At 39.6% G+C, this 20,015-nt stretch overlaps 1 protein-coding gene across 1 annotated transcript in view; it reads right to left on the reverse strand.

Moving 5' to 3' along the window:
- Window positions 1-17,953, reverse strand: part of LOC117288101 — a 57,756-nt gene extending 39,803 nt beyond the window's left edge. Inside the window, exon 1 of the mRNA XM_033768800.1 lies at window positions 17,404-17,953. Within this exon, the coding sequence (XP_033624691.1) occupies window positions 17,404-17,953 (550 nt within the window). The remainder of the gene's footprint in view (window positions 1-17,403) is intronic.
- Window positions 17,954-20,015: the final 2,062 nt, after the last annotated feature.

The following is a 20,015-nucleotide window of genomic DNA, read 5'->3' on the forward strand; positions in this document are numbered from 1 at the left end:
GATAAGGTATTTAAATGGCCATTAGACCTCCGAAAGTGTCTGCTGACAAAAGTGCATTTCAACTCTTTCTCTATCTCTTTCTCTTTAACGAATCGTGTCCTTAATTCACTTTTCACACGTAACGCTTTCTCGAGTGCTGCAGCTAAATTAAAATTTCAAAGGCGTACTAATCAGTTGGGTGTCGAACCCACGACCCCTGCATTCTATAGACCCTAACCATACGGCCACCGAACCTGCCCGGTGATAATAGGGCAACATAACTTTTGTTTCTTTCTCTCTTCTTAATTAATTGTGTCCTTTCATCTCGCAAACTTCACAACGTTACCCTGCCTGTGCCCTTCATGACTCTTGACCTTTAAGGTATTTAAAGACAGTGGACACTATTGGTAATTACTCAAAATAATTATTAGCATATAAAATCTTACTTGGTAACAAGTAATGGGGAGCTTTTGATAAACAATATGAGAAACGGCTCCCTCGATGAAGTAACGTAGTTATCGAGAAAGAAGTAATTTTCAACGAAATCGATTTCGAGACCTCAGAATTAGAATGTGAGGTTTCGAAATAAAGCCTCTGAAAGCACTCAACTTCGTGTGACAAGGGTGTTTTTTCTTTTATTAATATCTCGCAACTTCGACGATCAACTGAGCTCAAATTGTCACAGGTTTGTTTTTTTATGCATATGTTGAGATATACCAAGTAAGAAGACTGGTCTTTGACAATTACCAATAGTGCCCAGTGCCTTTAAGAAATCTACAATACCGAGGGAATCTACATGTTTATTCAATTATTGTTCCCCGTCTTCATTATTTAAAGCCATTATACACTTTCGGTAAACAGTATTGTCCAAGTCCCACACTTCGTGTATCACAACCTATAATATATAAAGTAACAATCCTGTGGAAATTTAGGCTCAATCGGACATCGGAGTCGGGAGAAAATAACGGGAAAACCCACTCCTGTTTTCGCGCGTTTCGCCGTGTCATGACATGTGTTTATAACAAATCCGTAATTCTCGCTAACGAGAATTTATATTGTTTTTCCGTTTTTTTTTTTAAAAGTAAAGCATTTAATGGACTAATATTTTAAGAGAAGTCTTTTACCATTACCTTCTGTAAACCCTGTAAGTTATTTGTAAATCTGTGAACTTTTTTTTTTTCTGTACCGAAAGGGTCCAATGGCTTTAAACCAATTATGTGATTAAGGGCAATGGACATGTTTGATATTATTGTCTGAGACCAGTATTCTCACTTGGTGTAACCAAACATTATGCATAAAATAAAGAAATCTGTAAAAACTTAGACTCAATTGGTCGTCGAAGCTGCGAGATAATAATGGAAGAAAACACGCCACTGTTGCCCAAATTTGTGTGCTTTCAGAATGCCTAAAAGAGAGTATTAAAATACGTCAGGCTTGAAAGCCTTTAAATATTTGAGTGAGAAATTACCTCTTTCTCAAAAACTACGTTACTTCGGAGGGAGCGGTTTCTCACGATGTGTTATACGATCAACAGCTTTCCTTTGCTTGTTACAAATTAATTATGCTAACAATGTTATCTAACAATTATTTGAGTATAAATACCAAAAGGGTCCAGTGGCTTTAAAGACACTGGACACTAATGGTAATTGTCAAAACCAGTCTTCTCACTAGGTGTATCTCAACATATGCATAACATAACAAACATGTGAAAATTTGAGCTCAATTGGTGAAGTTGCAAGATAATAATGAAAGAAAAAACACCCTTGACACAAGAAGTTGTGTGCTCTCAGACCTGAAAATCTTATTTCGAGGTCTCGAAATCGAATTCATGGAAAATTACTTCTTTCACAAAAACTCCGTTACTTTCATGAAGTTTTATGCTAAACATTATTTTCAGCAATTACCAATATTGTCCCCTGCCTTTAAAGGGACACAAACTGGGGGAAATACCTGTTCATCCAACTATTTTCCCCCTGTCTACATTATTCTACCCGAGTGTGTGATACACACAAACCAGATTAGGCAGAAACAGCATGATCTTATTGGTAACATCTGCTCTAGTGCCTGCCTCTTCCGGAGTGTTTTATTCTCTATACCCGCTAAAAGACATTCATGCTTCACACTGCCACACGTCATGTTCGGTTACCAGACTCTTATTTGATATGCGTGAACATTATTTGTTAAATACTTTGTGTTCTCTCTCCTGAAGACAATCAGAGTATGCTGTTCGAAACGTCGAAACCAAACCGGCTCTTTTCAGAGCCAACACTTCCTTAAATAAAGTTTGACTGTAAATGTTCAAGTGTGGACATACAATTTATTTGATTATTGAAACACACATTTACAAAACTTTCCAACTATTTATATCCTTTACACTATAGGATGACTGAATAATATTCCAAAATTTATAAGTAACATGGGGGTTCCCTTTGGCATAAACACGTCGTCCTGTTCAGTTACAATACTGTCATTTTGATAAAAGTTTAGACATGAAATGAATTTATATTTAAATGAATCACAATCACAAAAAACTTTCCAATATTTTACCCTTCACATCCTCTAGAAAAGGATGGCTGAATATCATCCAAAATAATAAGGAACATGGCGTTTTCCTTTGGCATGTATACATGCAATCGGTTACCACACTGGTGTGTGGACATGAAATCGATTTATATTTAATTGACTCCCACCCAAAAAACTTGCCAATTGCACTATTCGCACCCTTTAGACTAGTAAGGATGAATTAATAATTTCCAAATTAATAAGTGACATTGGAGTTTCCCCTTTGGGGATGTAAAATTGTCGTTATCATAATTTATAATCTTACACTTTCTCAGCGGATGGATGGGTAGAATTCATCCATCATGTTCAATCTGACAGTGACGTTTTTGGTGATGTCCTATATCTAATTAATTATCACTTCTTCGGAAAGCCTTACATCGAAGTTTCCTTCTATAAATTATCAATTTTAATGCAGTCATATTGCCATGCCTTTGATGATATAAAGCTACCCATCAAACCATGCTGTATTTTTATACTTTTACACGGTTGTGAATTTTGAGTTCACTTGAGTTTGAGGATGATAGTTAAACGTTGATTACGTACGCGCGCTACTCAAAATCGTTTTTCTTTTCTTTTTCTCAAACCTCGAAGTCGGAAAAGCGTATAGTGTGGGTTGAATTTAGTACTCGTATGGTATTTAGTACCCATTGTAAGACCTACTCATTAGTACTCAAGAGTTTTATCACCGATAGTTATATGTGTGACTTGCTGTGTTAATTTCTTTATTTTCAAGAGTACTCATACTTTAAGAGTACTAACTGCACAAGTAATATTTCAATGACAACGAAATCTGAAATACGTACCCGAGTTCGGGCTACGAGCACTGTAAACCTTAAGAGCTATAAGTTGGACAAGGTTTTGTGAAATGTCAATTGAGACTACGAAAGGGGCCTTTGAATCACAGATCTGCAAAGAACTGAAAAGGTGCTTAAGAGTACACGTACTGTAAAGAGCTGTTTGGGCTTAATTAGGAAAATTTTCAAGTAAACTTTGTCACGGATCACATTTTTAGGTAGTTTAAGTCCTTACCTAAACTTCAACTAGTTGACACACATTTCAATGAGTGCTAGAGCTGAAAAGATGCGTATGCGAATACAAACACTGTCACTTATGTTGGTTTATTCGGGTAAACAGCTAAACTGGGCCACGCGTACAGTTTAGTACAATTAGTACTAACTTCTGTGCGATTGTAATTCAAGTGCTAATACTGAATATGTAGGTCCAATGTAAAGAGCTTAGGTTTAGTTGGGTCCTTCTCCAAATGAACTGGGCCACGGGTACTAGACAGTTTAGTACAATTAGTTTGAAGTATTAACATAAACCTGTATGATTGTAATAGGCCTACACATAGGCCGCGAGAAAGGGTACTCGAGTACAAGAACACAGGGCAACCCCCATAATGCTACTCATGTTGCACCACTCCTTTAGCAAGAAGCACTTGAAGCTGATGACACACAGACGGCTGTTTTGTAAATAATGATTGACCTTAAAGAGTTTGGACTGCGAGCAGCCGTTAGGGATGGAAGGAGAGACTGTCCCAAAAGGTATTATGGATATGTGCATTATTTTCTTGAAAAGGTATCTTAAAGGAGTTAATGCATGTGTTGACAATGTACGCCAAGTTTTGCCCACCTTCCGGCTTCCATTTCTCACAATTTGTAATACCTTTAACAGCTCTCTCCATTGCCCGTTACCAAAGAAGTTTGTGTAATAACATTTATTTGAGTAATTATACAAAAAGTGTACAGTGCCTTTAACGAGAAAATAAACCTTGTGAGGATAGATGGAGACACTGGTTCTCTACCGGGCATTGGAGCTGATCTTCGGGCGAGATTCTCTTGAGTGGATGCGCTGCGTTGGCCCTGCACTGCGGTTGAACCTGTGCCCCTGTTTATCTTCAATTATCGAATTATGACAGCCACGAAAACGAGTGCTTTCAGATGTGTTTCTTTTTCAATTTCTCGGTTGTTTCTGTTATGGATTACTGTCAATTTTATCGGGAAGTTCTTGTGGTCGAAGGCACTGGACACTATTGGCAATTACTCAAAATGATTAGTAGCACAACCCTTTACTGACTTGGTAACGAGCAATGGAGAGCTGTTGGTATTGTATAAAACATTGTGAGAAACGGCGCACTAAGTAACGTAGTCTTTAAGAAAGAGGTAATTTCTCACTCAAATATTGGAAGACTTCAGACCTGAAGCTTTTTATTATGCATCTGAAAGTACATAAATGAGTGTAACAAAAGTGTTTTTCTTCATTGTTCTCTTGCAACTGCGATGTCAATTGAGTCCGCATTTTCACAGACTTGTCAATTTATTCATATGTTTGGATACACCATGTGAGAATTCAGGCTTTTACACAAGGTGTCTAGTACAATAAGTAGGTCAGACCCTGCTTGTTCAACAACAAAAACCTGACGACATACTTAGCTGAAGTAAGACACCCCAAGTCGTCCCAAAACCCAAATCTAGGACGGTTCATAATAGGTTTTATTACGCGAAGTTTCCTTAAAGGGAAGGTACACACGTGTAGTAACTCAAAACAAATATTAACTTAAAAACTGACTTGGTAACGAGCATTGGAGAGTTGTTAATAGTATACAACATTGTGGGAAACGGCTCACTCTGAAGTAGCATAGATTTTGAGAAAGAGGTAAGTTCTCACTAAAATAATAAAATACTTCTAGCCAGAAGTCTTTTATTACTATCTGAAAGCATAAAAATTCGTCCAAAAAGGGTGTTTTTTCTCTCATAATTTCTCGCAACTTCAATGACCAATTTAGCTAAGAGTTTCACAGGCTTGTTATTTTACGCTTATGTTGGGATACACCAAGTGAAAAGACTGGTCTTTGACATTTACCAAACGTGTTCCTTCCCTTTAAATGTCCAGCTGATTTTGAACACATTTGACAGCCACACTATAACGCCAGTGTTTGAGGGGCGTACTGGCCTACGGCTAAATGACTGTTCAGAACAAAAATAAAGGGGCCTCAATGTTAAAAACATTATAGTTTATTGATATGATACTTATTGTTTTGCAGAAATAAGTGTTATTTTAACAAGCTTTGGTGTCAAATTAGATTATTTTGGTCCGGGGGGGGGGGGAGGGGGTGATAATGTGACAGCAAACATGGTGTCAAATAACGAACACCCAATTTTTGCAGTGTAAACATTTGCCAAGGATCTAAAACTGATTTATTTTGACCTTAGAGGCCCTCTTTAAGGGTTTTCGATAACTTTTTCAGAACTGCATTTCCCGACAAGAAAGATTCTCCACAGGAAAAAAAAAAAAAAATAATAATAATAATAGTAATGAAATGCGATCGTTGATATCACATTACAATGGCAACCTTGACATATTTTAGCGTACATATCCCCCATCCGGATATTATTCTCCGATGTAAATGTAGGCCACGGTGTGGTGTTGTGTTTAAAACGGTTGCAAATGTCGTTAGCGCAAGCTGTTTTTTGTTTGTTTATGTTTCCTTTCAAAAATAAATTAGGCCGCAAGGCAGCTGTATACATTATAATACATCCTCTGCCGATATCCTCTCATTATCATGTACCATGTGCGTAACTCATTTTTAACACATTTTTTTATCGTGATGAAGCTTGGCATACTTATTTTAAAGGGGTGGTGGCACGGTTTTTTGTGTCTCGCTTTGTTCACCTACTTGAATAGTACAATGCCAATAATAATTTAGAATTGATTGCAGACAGAGTGAGGTTTAGCCCCCACTGACTGCTTAATTTGACCTAAAGTGCCACTTGGTTACTACTGCAGAATTTCGCAATTTGGACCTAAGGTGTCATTTAGTGATGAAGGCAGAATTGCGAAGTTTGGGCCTGATTGCCGTTTCAGTTTGCAACAATAACTTGGATGTAAAGTACCGTAATTATTTCAGTATGACAGCAGAATTCCACAATTTGGAAGCAAAGTGTCATTTCAGTTTTAACGAAGAATTCCGTAATTTTGATGTAAAGTGCCATTGTAGTATAGGCAGCAGAATTTCACAATTTTAAAGTGAAGTGCCATTTCCAGTAGTTATTATTGAAAAACTGACATTCATAATTTTGGAACATCACACGGAACTCTGCGGCGGCTGGCAGTACTAATTTCAAAACACTTTCGACAATGATTTAAAAAGAAAATAAAACAAATTTCTGTGCAAGTGTTTTTCTTGATTAACAATCAATGTCGGTCATTACTTCAACTCTGCTTGTGTTCAACGTGAGGACAAGGAACTCATCAAGTAGCCAAACAGTACTGCGTCTTGAAAACAGTTGACACTGATTGATGGGTCCCGGTCAAGTAAAACATGACCCGCAATAATTGTAAAGATTTCCCACGCACAGCACCGAGCGTAGTCTAAACTCATAAAAAAAAAAAACCTTACTAATAATGCTTAGTCAATACAATTTATCTAACGGCACTGTACACCTTTGTGAATTGTCAAAGACTAGTATTCTCACTTGGTATATCCCAACTAAGGCATAAAATAACAAATCTGTGAACATTTTTACTCAATTGGTTATCGAAAGAAAAAACACACTCTTGTTGTGTTTTCAGGTGCCGAAAAACAGGCTTCAGACCTGAGAGCCCTTTTGATTGAGTGAGAAATTACCTTTTTTCAAAAATTTTACGTTTACTTCAGAGTGAGCCGTTTCTCGCAATGTTTTATACCATCGACAGCTCTCCATTGCTCGTTAACTAGTAAGTTTTTATTCTAACAATTATTTGAGTAATTACCATTAGTGTACCCACAGTACCTTTAAATGAGGCAGTGGACACTATTGGTAATTACTCAAAATAATTATTAGCATAAAACCTTACTTTGGGGACAAGTAATGGGGAGAGGTTGATAGTATAAAACATTGTGAGAAACGGCTTCCTCTGAAATGAAGTAGTTTACGAGAAAGAAGTTATTTGCCAAGAATTGATTTCGAGACCTCAGATTTAGAATTTAAGGTTTTGAAATCAAGCATCTGAACGCACACAACTTGGTGTGACAAGGGTGTTTTTTCTTTCATTTATTATCTCGCAACTTCGATGACCGATTGGGCTCAAATTTTCACAGGTTGGTTATTTTGTGCATGATACGTTGAGATACAGCAAGTGAGAAGACTGGTCTTTGACATTTACCAATGGTGTGCAGTGCCTTTAAGATGTCGTTGTGCGGAAGTTCTCTATGGCGTGACCATTGATGATAAGATTTTCAAATAAACATAGAATTTTCTACACGGCCTACGTAAAAAAATACTCGGGATAGGAAGTTGTATAAACCACAAAAGGTATAAAATACCCAATGTCCAACAGTGTCCAGTACCTTTAATACACATACAAACAACACAAAGACGTTACTTTGGTTCCGTCTGTCCGAAACTTGGTATCCAGTTAGAACTGTCACCAAGACCGTAACCTTTTCGACCCGTTTTCTGTCCATATAAGTTGACCCACAACTTTGAGGCTGCGCCACTGGACCTATTAACTTGACACACAGGGGAAGATGCTAACAAAATCTAAAACCATATTAAAAACCTTAAAAAACCCTCGCACCTTGACTTCCATTCCACACAGATGCTTTCAATTATATCCTCATGGGACGTTGGGCAAATAATGATTTAGTTCACGCAGTGTTTGCTTGCTTTGATGGCACTAACGCCCCTACGGGACGGACAGCCGTGCGCGTCGAGAAGTTGGCACCCCGGTGGAAAAAGCTTACCAGGAATGAAGTATAACACCCCGACCGGGGAGATATTAGATAACGTTACTGGTTAATGGCGCATCCTGACTATTAGTTTTGATTGGCAACCCTGTTTAGTGTACTTTTGTCTGTCACCGGTAGAGGGCGCTAAAGCGACTGTTTTTGGAGGTTGACTCAGAAGGACTGGGCGAGTCTAACACAACTGGTTCGCTTTGATTCAGATGTTTGTGTATAATTATTATACAGATCTCTTCTCCATTAATTTGTTTTGCGGACAGTGTTGTGATATCTGTTAGTTATAGAGGCAGGAAAAAAACATGTTCAAGTGGATATAAATTTACCTTGGTGCATTATTGAAACAAAACTTCTAACTGAAATACTGTACGTGTCCACAGCTCCTGGATTACAAGTTGTCAATTTTTTGACTTGTTTCATCACCCAAATTGTGCAACGTCTCTAACGGGATGACTTGTACACGTCTAACCGCAGAGTGATCTTTCGGCAACAAGAACATGCGCCCGCGGGTTACTGTCACTCGCTTAGACAAACAATTACTGACCCGTCAGATGACGGTGGCCTTTAAAGGCTCTGGACACCTTTGGTAGTTGTCTCAGACCAGCCTTCTCACTTGCTGTATCCCAACATATAGATAACAAACCTGTGAAAATTTGTGCTCAATTCTCTGGACCACAAGTCGTCAATCATATACTTGTTTCAGTCTATCACCCAAATTGTGCAACGGTTCATAACTGAATGACTTGTTCTTGTCTAAACCACAGAGTGGAGATGCCTCCGAGGGGGTGCTGTCATTTGAAGACAAACTGTGACTGACCCGAAAGACTGTAATAGCTGACCCTGGACTTAAAGGTCTGATCGATTGGAAATTTGAGGGCAAGACACATCCATCCCAAAAACTAACATTTTTTAAATCGTGTGCTGTTGCCATGGTTTTTGTTTTAATGTCACGGTGCATAATTTTGAATTGTGTCTTAATCCATCTCTCGCAAGCGTCTCTTAAACCACTATTTGGAAGGGAATCGTTGCCCAACATGGGATGTTGTTATACACTGACAATAGCTGCAGTGCTTCTTACCAAAGTAAGTTTTCATGACCATCATCTCATGAGTTCTTACTGAATTAGACACTCCCTTTAAACAAGAGCAGAAGTTGCCATTTTGAAAGTAAAAAATAAAACGAACTAGCTATAATACAAAATGATGACTAGAAGTGAAATTAGCGACGTCTGTTTATACTTTCGTCTTGCTCGGGGGGAAAGCCATGACGCTGATAAAATTACACATAATTCACTAGTAATTAATGATTAATTAATTAATACGGTCACAGCCAAGATAATTTTGGTTCGAGTCTGGTTTCCAAAAATGTAGAGATAATAATTAGGATACATCTATTTGCTGGCAAGGGCCAGTGTGCAGAGACAGAGTGGAGACCGGGGCAAGACATTAAGAGGGAAACAGAAAGAAACTTAACATCGACGTGACATCTTTTAAGGATATTATACATGGTTAGCAAGGATGAATAGTTTGAAAGATTACGGATTAAGAAGTTACTTTAGAATAAAAAAAATTCTTCTGCGAAATAATTTCCCTCTAAAATGAAGGCGTCTGAAAACGTACACAAACATAAGGATAATTGTCTTGAAGCATGGTTTTTCATTTATTTCTCCTGACTCACACAACGAATTACGCCAAAATTTTCACTGGTTTGTTCATGGTTGATTTGATCACATAAAACATGAATAATAATAGTAAATATAATAGTCGATATTTATATCGCGTTTATACACCCGAGGGGCGTCTCAAAGGGCTAAAACATACAGTATTTCCTGCAAGGTTTGTGGGACTAGGTTTTTGAATTATGAGATCTACTCTTTTTACACATGCACCATGTTAAATCGTTTACTAGGTGCTGGGGTGCAATATGCCGCCAATCCAGCCAGAGACACCGGGCGAGCCTCTTCCAGTGCACTGGGTTATTTTACGTGCGTTACACAACACACGGGACCAACTTCTTAACGTCCCATCCGAAGGACGAAGCAATGGTTAAGTGTCTTGCTTAAGGACACAAGTGTCACGGCTGGGGCTATTCTTTCTGCTCTACCAGTCATGTATAACACCTTAAAATGATATACAGTATACAAAACCCACTGGTTGTCAACATCAAAGGACTAATAAACAAAATCTTCGGCAATTTGCACTGCATCACGTTCCCCTTTTTAAACAAAACGGTGTCATGATTTTATTACGGAGGGTTGAAATTGGATAACTCACTTTCTAGTCTACATTCAACAAAATGTTTTACAGTCTCCCATGGTGATAGTGGTTGGTGCCGATTTTCCTTTTCCGCCGAACATAAAACTCATGTGATATGAAAGTATTTGTGATGACCTTCCAGCAAATGAAAGCTGGAAGGCATGCCGTCACATTTAGCGATGAACGGTAGGGGAGGGCGAGCAGCACCCGGTGAGAAACACTATGATGCTCGGATTAAGGTCTCCGCTCCGTGCCGTCGCGCGGTGCCATTGTGCCCACTCCCCCGGCCTGCTCTAAGAGATCACCAGTACACCACAACTTGGCCCCCCAAAAAAGCAATTTCGTCTGCCCATTAACGGCAGGCGAACATTTCACCACATTTTGTTTTTGAAAATTCTATGTTCTCCACGGTCGTCTTTCGCAGCGGGGTATTTATACGGTAGCTTAAAAGTGACATTCCGACTATCAGTTAGTGTTAGGTTCAATGTCGACCACCCATAGGTCGACATGCGTCACAGGTGCTAGTACTGGCGGGGAACGAAATTGTCTTCTTTCTGATACCTAACAAATGTAGGTGCAGTTGTTGTTACGACTTGCAAATTAGATTAAATCTATTAAGAAAAACTCCATCTCACAAAATGCACTTTATAATACAAACTGATAATGTCTGTGAACATCTGAGGGAATTATTAAGTATTGATAGACAGTGTAGGTTTCGGAGTAGCCTTGTAGTTGGAAACCTATTTAAGGTGTGACACCATTATTGCATTTTCTTCGTACAACGATTGTCTACTATATAGACGTTTATAACGACGTTTTATCATATGTTCCTGTGTCGTTATAAACACATAAACATCAAGCATAGCTTTTTATAACGGTGACGCATCGTTATAGTACTCTGTGTATGTAATAGACTTTTATCACGGTGTGGCCATCTTGATTTTACTCAATTCCAACTCATTGTTACCAAACTGAGGCCGGGCGAAATAACAGTCTGGTGCCATTTTTGCGCAATGAATAATAGCATTCTTTACTGTTGGAACATAACCAAGATGGTGACAGCGTGATAAAGGTGTATAGCTATAATGAATGATCGAGTAATAATATCATTTCTGAGCCCCAAAAGCCAAGATGTGATATGTAGACCGGTAGCATCCGAACGGCACCGGCAAGGATAACATAAGTGTCAACGCTGCATGCCGGATCCGGATGCTGAGTTACCTTGATCTTTTCCGGGTCATTTTGACACAGATTCCGGACTTCGAACCATACTGACCCTCCTATGGATCAGGCTCCACTGGACACCGGATTCGGGTGGGTTGAGAGTGCGTTAATTAGAGTCTAGACCTATTCTGTTTATAAATATTACACACAAAAATCACCGATTTCATCAATATTTCCATACAATTCCCGATGCCGTGAATCAGTAACTCATCCTTACTCGATATAAGACTAGTATTAACTCTTTGTGAAATCCACCCCTCTTTCCTCAACCACAACCTGCTGTGTATCAACTATTTTTGACAGCAGAAGTTTTCCCGAAAGTGAAGAGATCAGACAATGTATTGACCTTGAAGCAAGCATGACTTCTGAGGTTATGACGCATTAACAAGTAGTTGGTGACAGTGAGTATTCAGTCGCCTTGGAATGGTCTTAGGTCCCACGATTGTACATGGGGAATTTTAAGATACAATTTAAAGGGTTCGTGTACTTTTTGTACGCCACAAAACACATGTCCGCAAAATGTCCACGGTAATATCTCACCAACAATACCAACCTTTTGTAATGAAGTATTCACAGGCTATGTTTTATTGTTTACATTATTAAAAGCAGTGGACACTATTGGTAATTAAATTACTCAAAATAATGATCATCATAAAACCTTACTTGATCACGAGTAATGGGGAGAGGTTGATGGTATAAAACATTGTGAGAAACAGCTCCCTCTGAAGTGACGTAGTTTTCGAGAAAGAGGTAATTTTCCTCGAATTTGATTTCGTGACCTCAATTTTAGAATTTGAGGTCTCGAAATCGTGACACAAGGTTTTTTTTTATTTCATTATTATCTCACAAATTTTACGACCGATTGAGCTCAGATTTTCACAGGTTTGTTATTTTATGCACATGTTGAGACACACCAACTGTGAAGACTAGTCTGTGACAATAACCTATAGTGACCACTGTCTTTAAATAGGATTAAAACAATCGAAAGGTTCCCAACAAACATATTTTGCGTATCGCCTGTTGTTCAGGTGGCATAATTTTTAATTTCAAACACATCTGCAACTCCGTAAAATCACAAAAACCAGCAAAGCCAATCAAAATTGAGCTTACCGGGGAAAGAGAACGACTAAGACCCCCAAACTTAAGGCAGTCTGAGGGTCAATTTCATCATTTGAACGCTACTTACAGGTAATAGTATAGTTTTTTCACTCGACTTTCTCCCCACTGGGTATTGTTGACACATGACACATACCGAATTTATCAAAATAATTCCCAAGGTTGAATCACGGAGACGTACTTCTGTCCATTCCATTCAATTCTATTATTTACCTTTTTCACCAAATTGCCAGGAATTTCGGCTTTTGAAATTGACTTGCACACAGGAGAAATACACTGATGAAGAGAACACATGTTGAGTTTCTTTAAGAATAAAGTTCAAGGAAATAGACACACATCTCCAGTGTTAATCGTGGGTACGATTTATAACGCCCACTTTGTAGACAAGTTGTGACAGCTGGGGTTCGCGCGGAAAAGAAAAGGGACTTTCTTTCTTTCTTTCTTTTGTTTCTCGCCAAATCTGCGCGGTCGCAAAGTTTGACATGCAGTATTTACAACAAATTGCAATTGCAAACAGGAGGTCAAAAGCCTTGTCGTCCAATTTAGTACCTCCAGATGATGGAAGGAAATCAAACATTGAACGCAATTCCAGATGGGTTATTTAGGCTAGAATTTTGTAATGCAGATATTAATGTGAAATTACGCGAACATAGTGCAAAGTTGATTGTTTATTTTGTGCTCAAACCTATTGGTAACGTTTGCGCAAATCTATGTAAAAACATTACTTTGCGTTAATGAATACGGTTTTCAAAATCAAGATGTGCGTTCTTTCTTTTTAATATTATATACTCAAGCTTCGTCTTTATTTCTAAAAATGTAACCTTTCTCGACGTTCTCGTATAATCAACTCTAACTTCTCACGCTCATCAACAGTCATACTGGAGGGACCCAAGCTTTGGAATTCGCTAATCAACTTAAAGCCTCTTAAAATAGTATAGGCTACTCCCCAATAATATAAATAACATTCAAAGCGTTTAATACTGGCATTTCTAAGCGCAATAATCTGACATTACAAAGAGATGGGTCTTTATAAAAAATTGAGCTTTGAATGATTCAGAAGAGGTAGCTTGACGGATATTTTATGAGCGTAACTTTAAGGCTTCTCTACTAAATTCCTATTGTTGATAGCATTTATCCTTTTACAAATGCTGACCTTTGCTCGTTATGTTCCATTGTTCGTTAACTACTTTCACTGTTGGCAGCTTGTGCATTGTGACTTCTTGAATACACCTGTCCTTTCAGGAACATTCTTCCTACCTGGGGCATGGTGTTTTCCTCAAGACATCAACAATAATTTCCGGTGTGGCGGTTTCAACTTTCCGCCGTGTTCAGTTTTCCGAATGACCAAATACGGTAACATTACGTCATGCGATGCCTGCGCACAGCAAGCAAAAGTAGTCAATTTTTAGTGCTGTATTGAGTCATCCGTGTTACTCTCAGGTAGCTGTCATGGCGTCGTCCACGAGTACAACGAGCGGCGAACGCGTGGATCGTATGAGAGAATTTTGGTGTGGCACAAGCAGTGTGACCTGGTTAAAGTTGTACGCATGAATACGTGTAAAGATGGGGCAAGAGAATGTGACTAAACAGAAAAGAATCGTAATAATAAACAATTTGGGGTCACCGAGAGAACTACAGTACTCGCCAGGGTACTCGCGGCGGTATTCTGGCTACGTCACCCGGAAAACTGAACACGCCGGAAAGCTTAAACCGTTCGAACAACGTGGTGAAATGTCCGGCTACGTCACCCGGAAAACTGAACACGGCGGAAGACTGAAACCGCCACACCGGCTTGCAGCACATGCTTTCTGAGGGACCCATAACCATACATGCATTGCTTCCCCCCCCCCCCAGTTTCATGAACATCCATGCATATTCTTTGTTTAATTAAGTCATATCAATCAACTAATCAACTCTTAACTCCAACAATGTCTGTGATTTCGATTTTGATTTGATACTGTCAAAATATTTGGATTGATTGATTGATGGATTTTCTCTCACATAGTGACAACAACCATGGTATATTTGTTTACTTTTCTCAGTGTAGGTCTACCCATTTACCTTGGCCCCTCTTGCCATGATACAACCAGAGAAGGGAAGACGGTAGACTTTAAAGGAACACGTTGCCTTGGATCGGTCGAGTTGGTCTTTGAAAAGCGTTTGTAACCGTTTGTTATAAAATGCATCTCAGTAGAAATGTGTTGTAAAAGTAGAATACAATGATCCACACAAATATGCCTCGAAATTGCGTGGTTTTCCTTTTACCTCGTCGACTATTAACACGGTCGGCCATTTATGAGAGTCAAATGTTTGACTCCCATAAATGGCCGACCGCGTTATAGTTCGCAAAGTAAAAGGAAAACCACGCAATTTCGAGGCATGTTTGTGTGGATTATTGTAATTCTACATGAACATTGTCTAACCATATGCATTTCGTTACAAACGGTTACAAACTATTTTATAGACCAACTCGACCGATCCTGTAATAGAACTTGGGTATGACCCCTGGATGTGCCAAGTATAGGCTAGCCAGGGAACAGGTTGGCAGAAAATAACTCACCCACAGGCAAGTTTCATAAAAAAACACTTCCCATATCAGTAATTTACATCTCTCCGTAACTTTACAGATAAACTTGGGTTTACATCTTTAAAAAAACACACCTCGGTATTGTATATTCACTCTGTGCCATGGACATTATTCTGTTCTGTACACTAAAGAAAGATCTGTACACGGTATAAAAATAAACTGTGTGGACGTGTGTACGTCCACATCGTGTTCGTTCACATTATAGTGTTCCAAGTCCGTGGGGACATAACTTTTATTTAGTCCTCGGGTCTACACTTCGTTTGTAACGTATACACACTTGGTGATTGATCGTACCACCATTGTTGTTTTACTTATAAATGTGTTTTTAAATCGTAGTAATTCATAGGAGAATTTTGGGGCAAATCTTCTGGTACAAGATCAAAATAATATGTTCAAGTTATGTCAGCATTGGGGGGGGGGGCATGGTGGACTGCAATTCACAACAAACAAATCAAATGCGACTTTGGACAAGGGGGTTAGAAAAAAACTCCCCATGAAGCCCCGCCCATCTGAAGGCAATGTGGGAGTTACCCGACCTGCGGCCGATTTCACGAAACGCTGGGATTAATCATATCTCGAGTTAGGACGAGTAACCCGTCCTAACTTAGGATGAGTCCATGTGTCCTACGTCTTCAGATAGGGAACGTAACTCGTCCTAAGTCCTTGGATTAATCCTAAGTTGGGGTGAATTTGGTGAAATCGACGGCTGGTTGGGTTGATTTTGACTTGAGATAAGGGAATCATAATGCATGCACCACGCTCAAGGCCTGAAGCTAAACTTGATCAAAATGAACGACCACGAAGTCAACTTTGTCACCCCGTCGAGGCTTTGTTATTTTCCAAAACGTTCTAAAGAGAGTTCAGTTTCGACGGGAAAATTGATTGAGTAGGCAATTTGTTGTTATTTGTTTACAGAAATCGAGTCTGCGTCTTTGCTATTCATTCTTGACGCGAATAAAATGGGATCTGTTATAAGAATAACAATGTGTAACGTTTTTGCACGCATGATGTAGTCTTGATTCGAGACGTTAGTTGGACTGAAAAACAACTCACTATGTAACAACCAAACCCAACAACTGTTTGAAGAAGTTAGTTTTTGCAAGTGTCAAACTGAAATGCAGAAAAGAATTGTTGTCAAATACAAAAGTGACGAGGATAGACATTCATGTTCCACGTGTATCCACGTGTATTTTCGGTAGCTCACATTGTGAACAACTAATGGCAGGATTAAATGGAAGTTTTGTATAGACGATATATGACCTGTGACATAAGACCCATAGAGGCTGGACTTCCTGCAGGCACGATTTGTATACAGCCTAAGGGTGGAATATATCATAAAATCTGATATTTTAAGGAGATTGCACTGTCTAATTCTTATCAATATTTGATATGATGAAAGGTAAGGGGCACGTCTCAAAATTTATTTTTACTTTCATAATTCTTGGATTTATGTGGATATTATGACACAAAATGTCAACTTTCCCATATGACTTGTGCAGTATTATGCCTGCCAGAATACTCAAAGAAAGTAAAAGCTCACACTTATTGTTCACATTGTCTATAATTCCCATCATGTGGGCAGTTCCGCGTCATATGATTATAGTTACTAGCCCTGCATGGTAGGACGTCAGTGTCACTGCACTTGTATACAACGGAGGAGTCCAACTGGGGGTACCGTTACTCTAAAACTCCACACAAACCTACTTCTTCTCGCGTTTGTCGCGAACACAGAACTTGTTAGATATCAAGAGTACAGTGTAACAGCCACTCTCTATATATAGTGGCATGTTCCACAATCCACTACCATCCAGCCCAGAGATAGTGTCTGGTTCAAACAGGGGACAGGTTGTGATTATGTAGCAACACAACCACAGTTCAATGCCATATGCCTTAACTGTTCAAGTGCATCTTAAAAGGAAACTTAATGGATTATGATAACAGGATAAATCTGCACTTACCCACTACATTGTGTATCTTTCTTTCCTGCTCGGCGTCAAATTCCACTGCGGCACCGAAGATGTCATCGTACCGTGCGATGAGCCTCACTCCATCCTCCTCCCGGCCTCCCGTCACGGGCACCGCAGTCAGAAATATAATGTACTTCTTCCCCTGGCTCACTTGGGCCAGGCATCTCTCTCTCGACCCAAACCCCCGGATGAGGTACACTTTGTCCCCGGGGTCTGGGTACGACAACGCGCTGGCCTGGTTGAAGAACGGGTAGCCCTTGTAGACCTCGTCGACTCGCACCTCGGCCGAGTAAACGCCACTCCCGCCGGGCGGTGTCAAGGCCCGGTCCCGGAGGCGAACCACCGTCCCGGCGATGACCACCTGGGCCATGACCGTACGGTTCTCCAGCGATGTGGGCATCCATCCCTCGGTCAGCATGTTGCAAGCCTCGGCCGGCACCTGCGAAGCTGTAAATACTACTATCCAGATGGCAATACAGGGAAAGGATGATATACTATGTGTCCACATTGTTGCTGGCTGTTGTTGAGAATACCTCGGCATTGTGTCCCTCCTTCAACTCACAAACCTTTTCTCCTCACAAAAAAACACAGTATCTCCGCTTTAACAAAAGTACTTCTCCTGCTGCGTATGTTCACAAGGCATGCTCTATACTGATCCAGTGATGTTCAACATACAATAGGACCGCATTCTCATCCGTAAAAGCAATTGACATTTATTTTCAAAGTATATAAAGAAGTCAGGGTTAGCATTCCGAAGTTTTCTTAGCGAGAGAGCAATGATGTCGTCTCGATAAATGCAAACGCAGAAGTGCCTTGCCAATGCACAGATCTTGGTGGTTTTATTTTGGATGCCCAACAGCATCCGTGCGCCTGATCACTACGTTCCCAAGGACACGCGACCGTCCGATGACGAGATTTAGTGCAGATGCGCACCAGCTCATTTACTCACACACCCGCAAACTAGCCGCCGACAAATCCCACTCAAATACCGGGTTCTGCTGATCGCGTAAACGAACATTAACCATTCCTGAACTCTTGGAGTCTGCTATTACTGCATTACTGCTGCCCTGTGCTACCACTGCACTATGACGGCATAACTGAGGAATAATGTACAGAAAAATCCTCAACTGCGCAACTTCTGAAGTGCTGCTGGCCTGTGCTACTGTATACTGTGGCGGCATAAAAAATGAGGAGTATACTATACAGAACATAGCTCCACTGCGCAACTTCGTCCAAAATAGAGAGGAGTGACGTCACGATGCCTTGTCACTTATATACACAGAATCTTGTACTCTGACTATCCTCCCCCCCATCCATCCACTATTCGGACCGTATGTAAAGAAACCTTGGCACACCATTGAAGTCTCACAGGTCAATCCCTTCGCAGAATGCCCCCAAGCCCAACAATATTTGGAAGCTTTTAAACATTAAATTGTCAATCTAGCGAGGGCAAAAGTACATCCTCAGTCAACCCGCGGTATGGAATGAGGGAGGTGTGAAGTATGTGTACAATTCCAGATACGGTAGATTTGTGAGCAGATTGCGCCCAGAAATAACAGACTAGAGGCCGTTCCTAGATTATGACCTTTGACCCCCCTCTGGTATTATTTTTGGGGGATATTGATAAAAATCATAAACGTAGATTGAATGACAAAGTTATGTACCCCGCAGGCTTTACGAGCAAAGGTTTTGTAGTTGCTGGTGTTCGATGTTTGTGTTTAACCAACAGTCCATGAAATTAAATCTTTGTTTGTTTCTTTATCGGACACCGATCTTAAACTTGGACGTACTTTGGTTTCAGGATTTTGATTTATTACTAATTTGTTTTCAATGTCTGGAAAATAAAACCTGGTATACTTCGCCTTAAAAAATCATATTAGAATAGCCTCAAGATTAATGGCAGTGTTAATAGGTTTATTTCCAAAGAGTGATTTCCACGGTAAATTTAACTTTTTATTTCAAAGGTATTTTGTAAAAAGTGAAATCACCCCCTGCACCAGCCATACAACCCAGGAGAAGTGGACGACTGTTGCGTCAACGGGCAGGTAACCTACGACGATCGTTGATGATCAAACGATTGGATATTTCATTATTGTGTTTTGTCGTGATCGATGTTGGATCACACAAAGTCACAGATCATAGCGAGTGTTTGCACTTTACCAAATGTGAAGAGCTAGGTTAATTTCTGTATTTGAATGACAATATTTTGTGAAAGTTGTTTCTCATTAATTGGAAGAAGAAAAACTCTTGTGGTTTTTTTTCTCCACACCTTTTTAAGTGTTTATTTTAATTTTATATTCAGACAATCATCATTAATCAGCTACCGCAGTTTCATATGTATAGCCAAATATTACAGTTCCAGTTCCATGTGTATAAACGCGGTCTTTATAATAGTCTTAGTGTTATTATAGAGTGTGACGTGTGGGGGGGGGGGGCTTAAACTCTGGAACATCACACACTGCACCTCAGAACACTCAGCACTGTATTGCCATTTGTTTAAAGGGCATTTTTAAAACTCATCCACTTTCCTACGATCGATAAGTTTCATTGTCTTTTACCATAGAACGTTTATACAATATCAGTTGCTTCCGAAAAGAAATGGT

This window comes from Asterias rubens, chromosome 3 (assembly GCF_902459465.1).
Source record: "Asterias rubens chromosome 3, eAstRub1.3, whole genome shotgun sequence".
In the NCBI taxonomy this organism is placed as follows: domain Eukaryota; kingdom Metazoa; phylum Echinodermata; class Asteroidea; order Forcipulatida; family Asteriidae; genus Asterias; species Asterias rubens.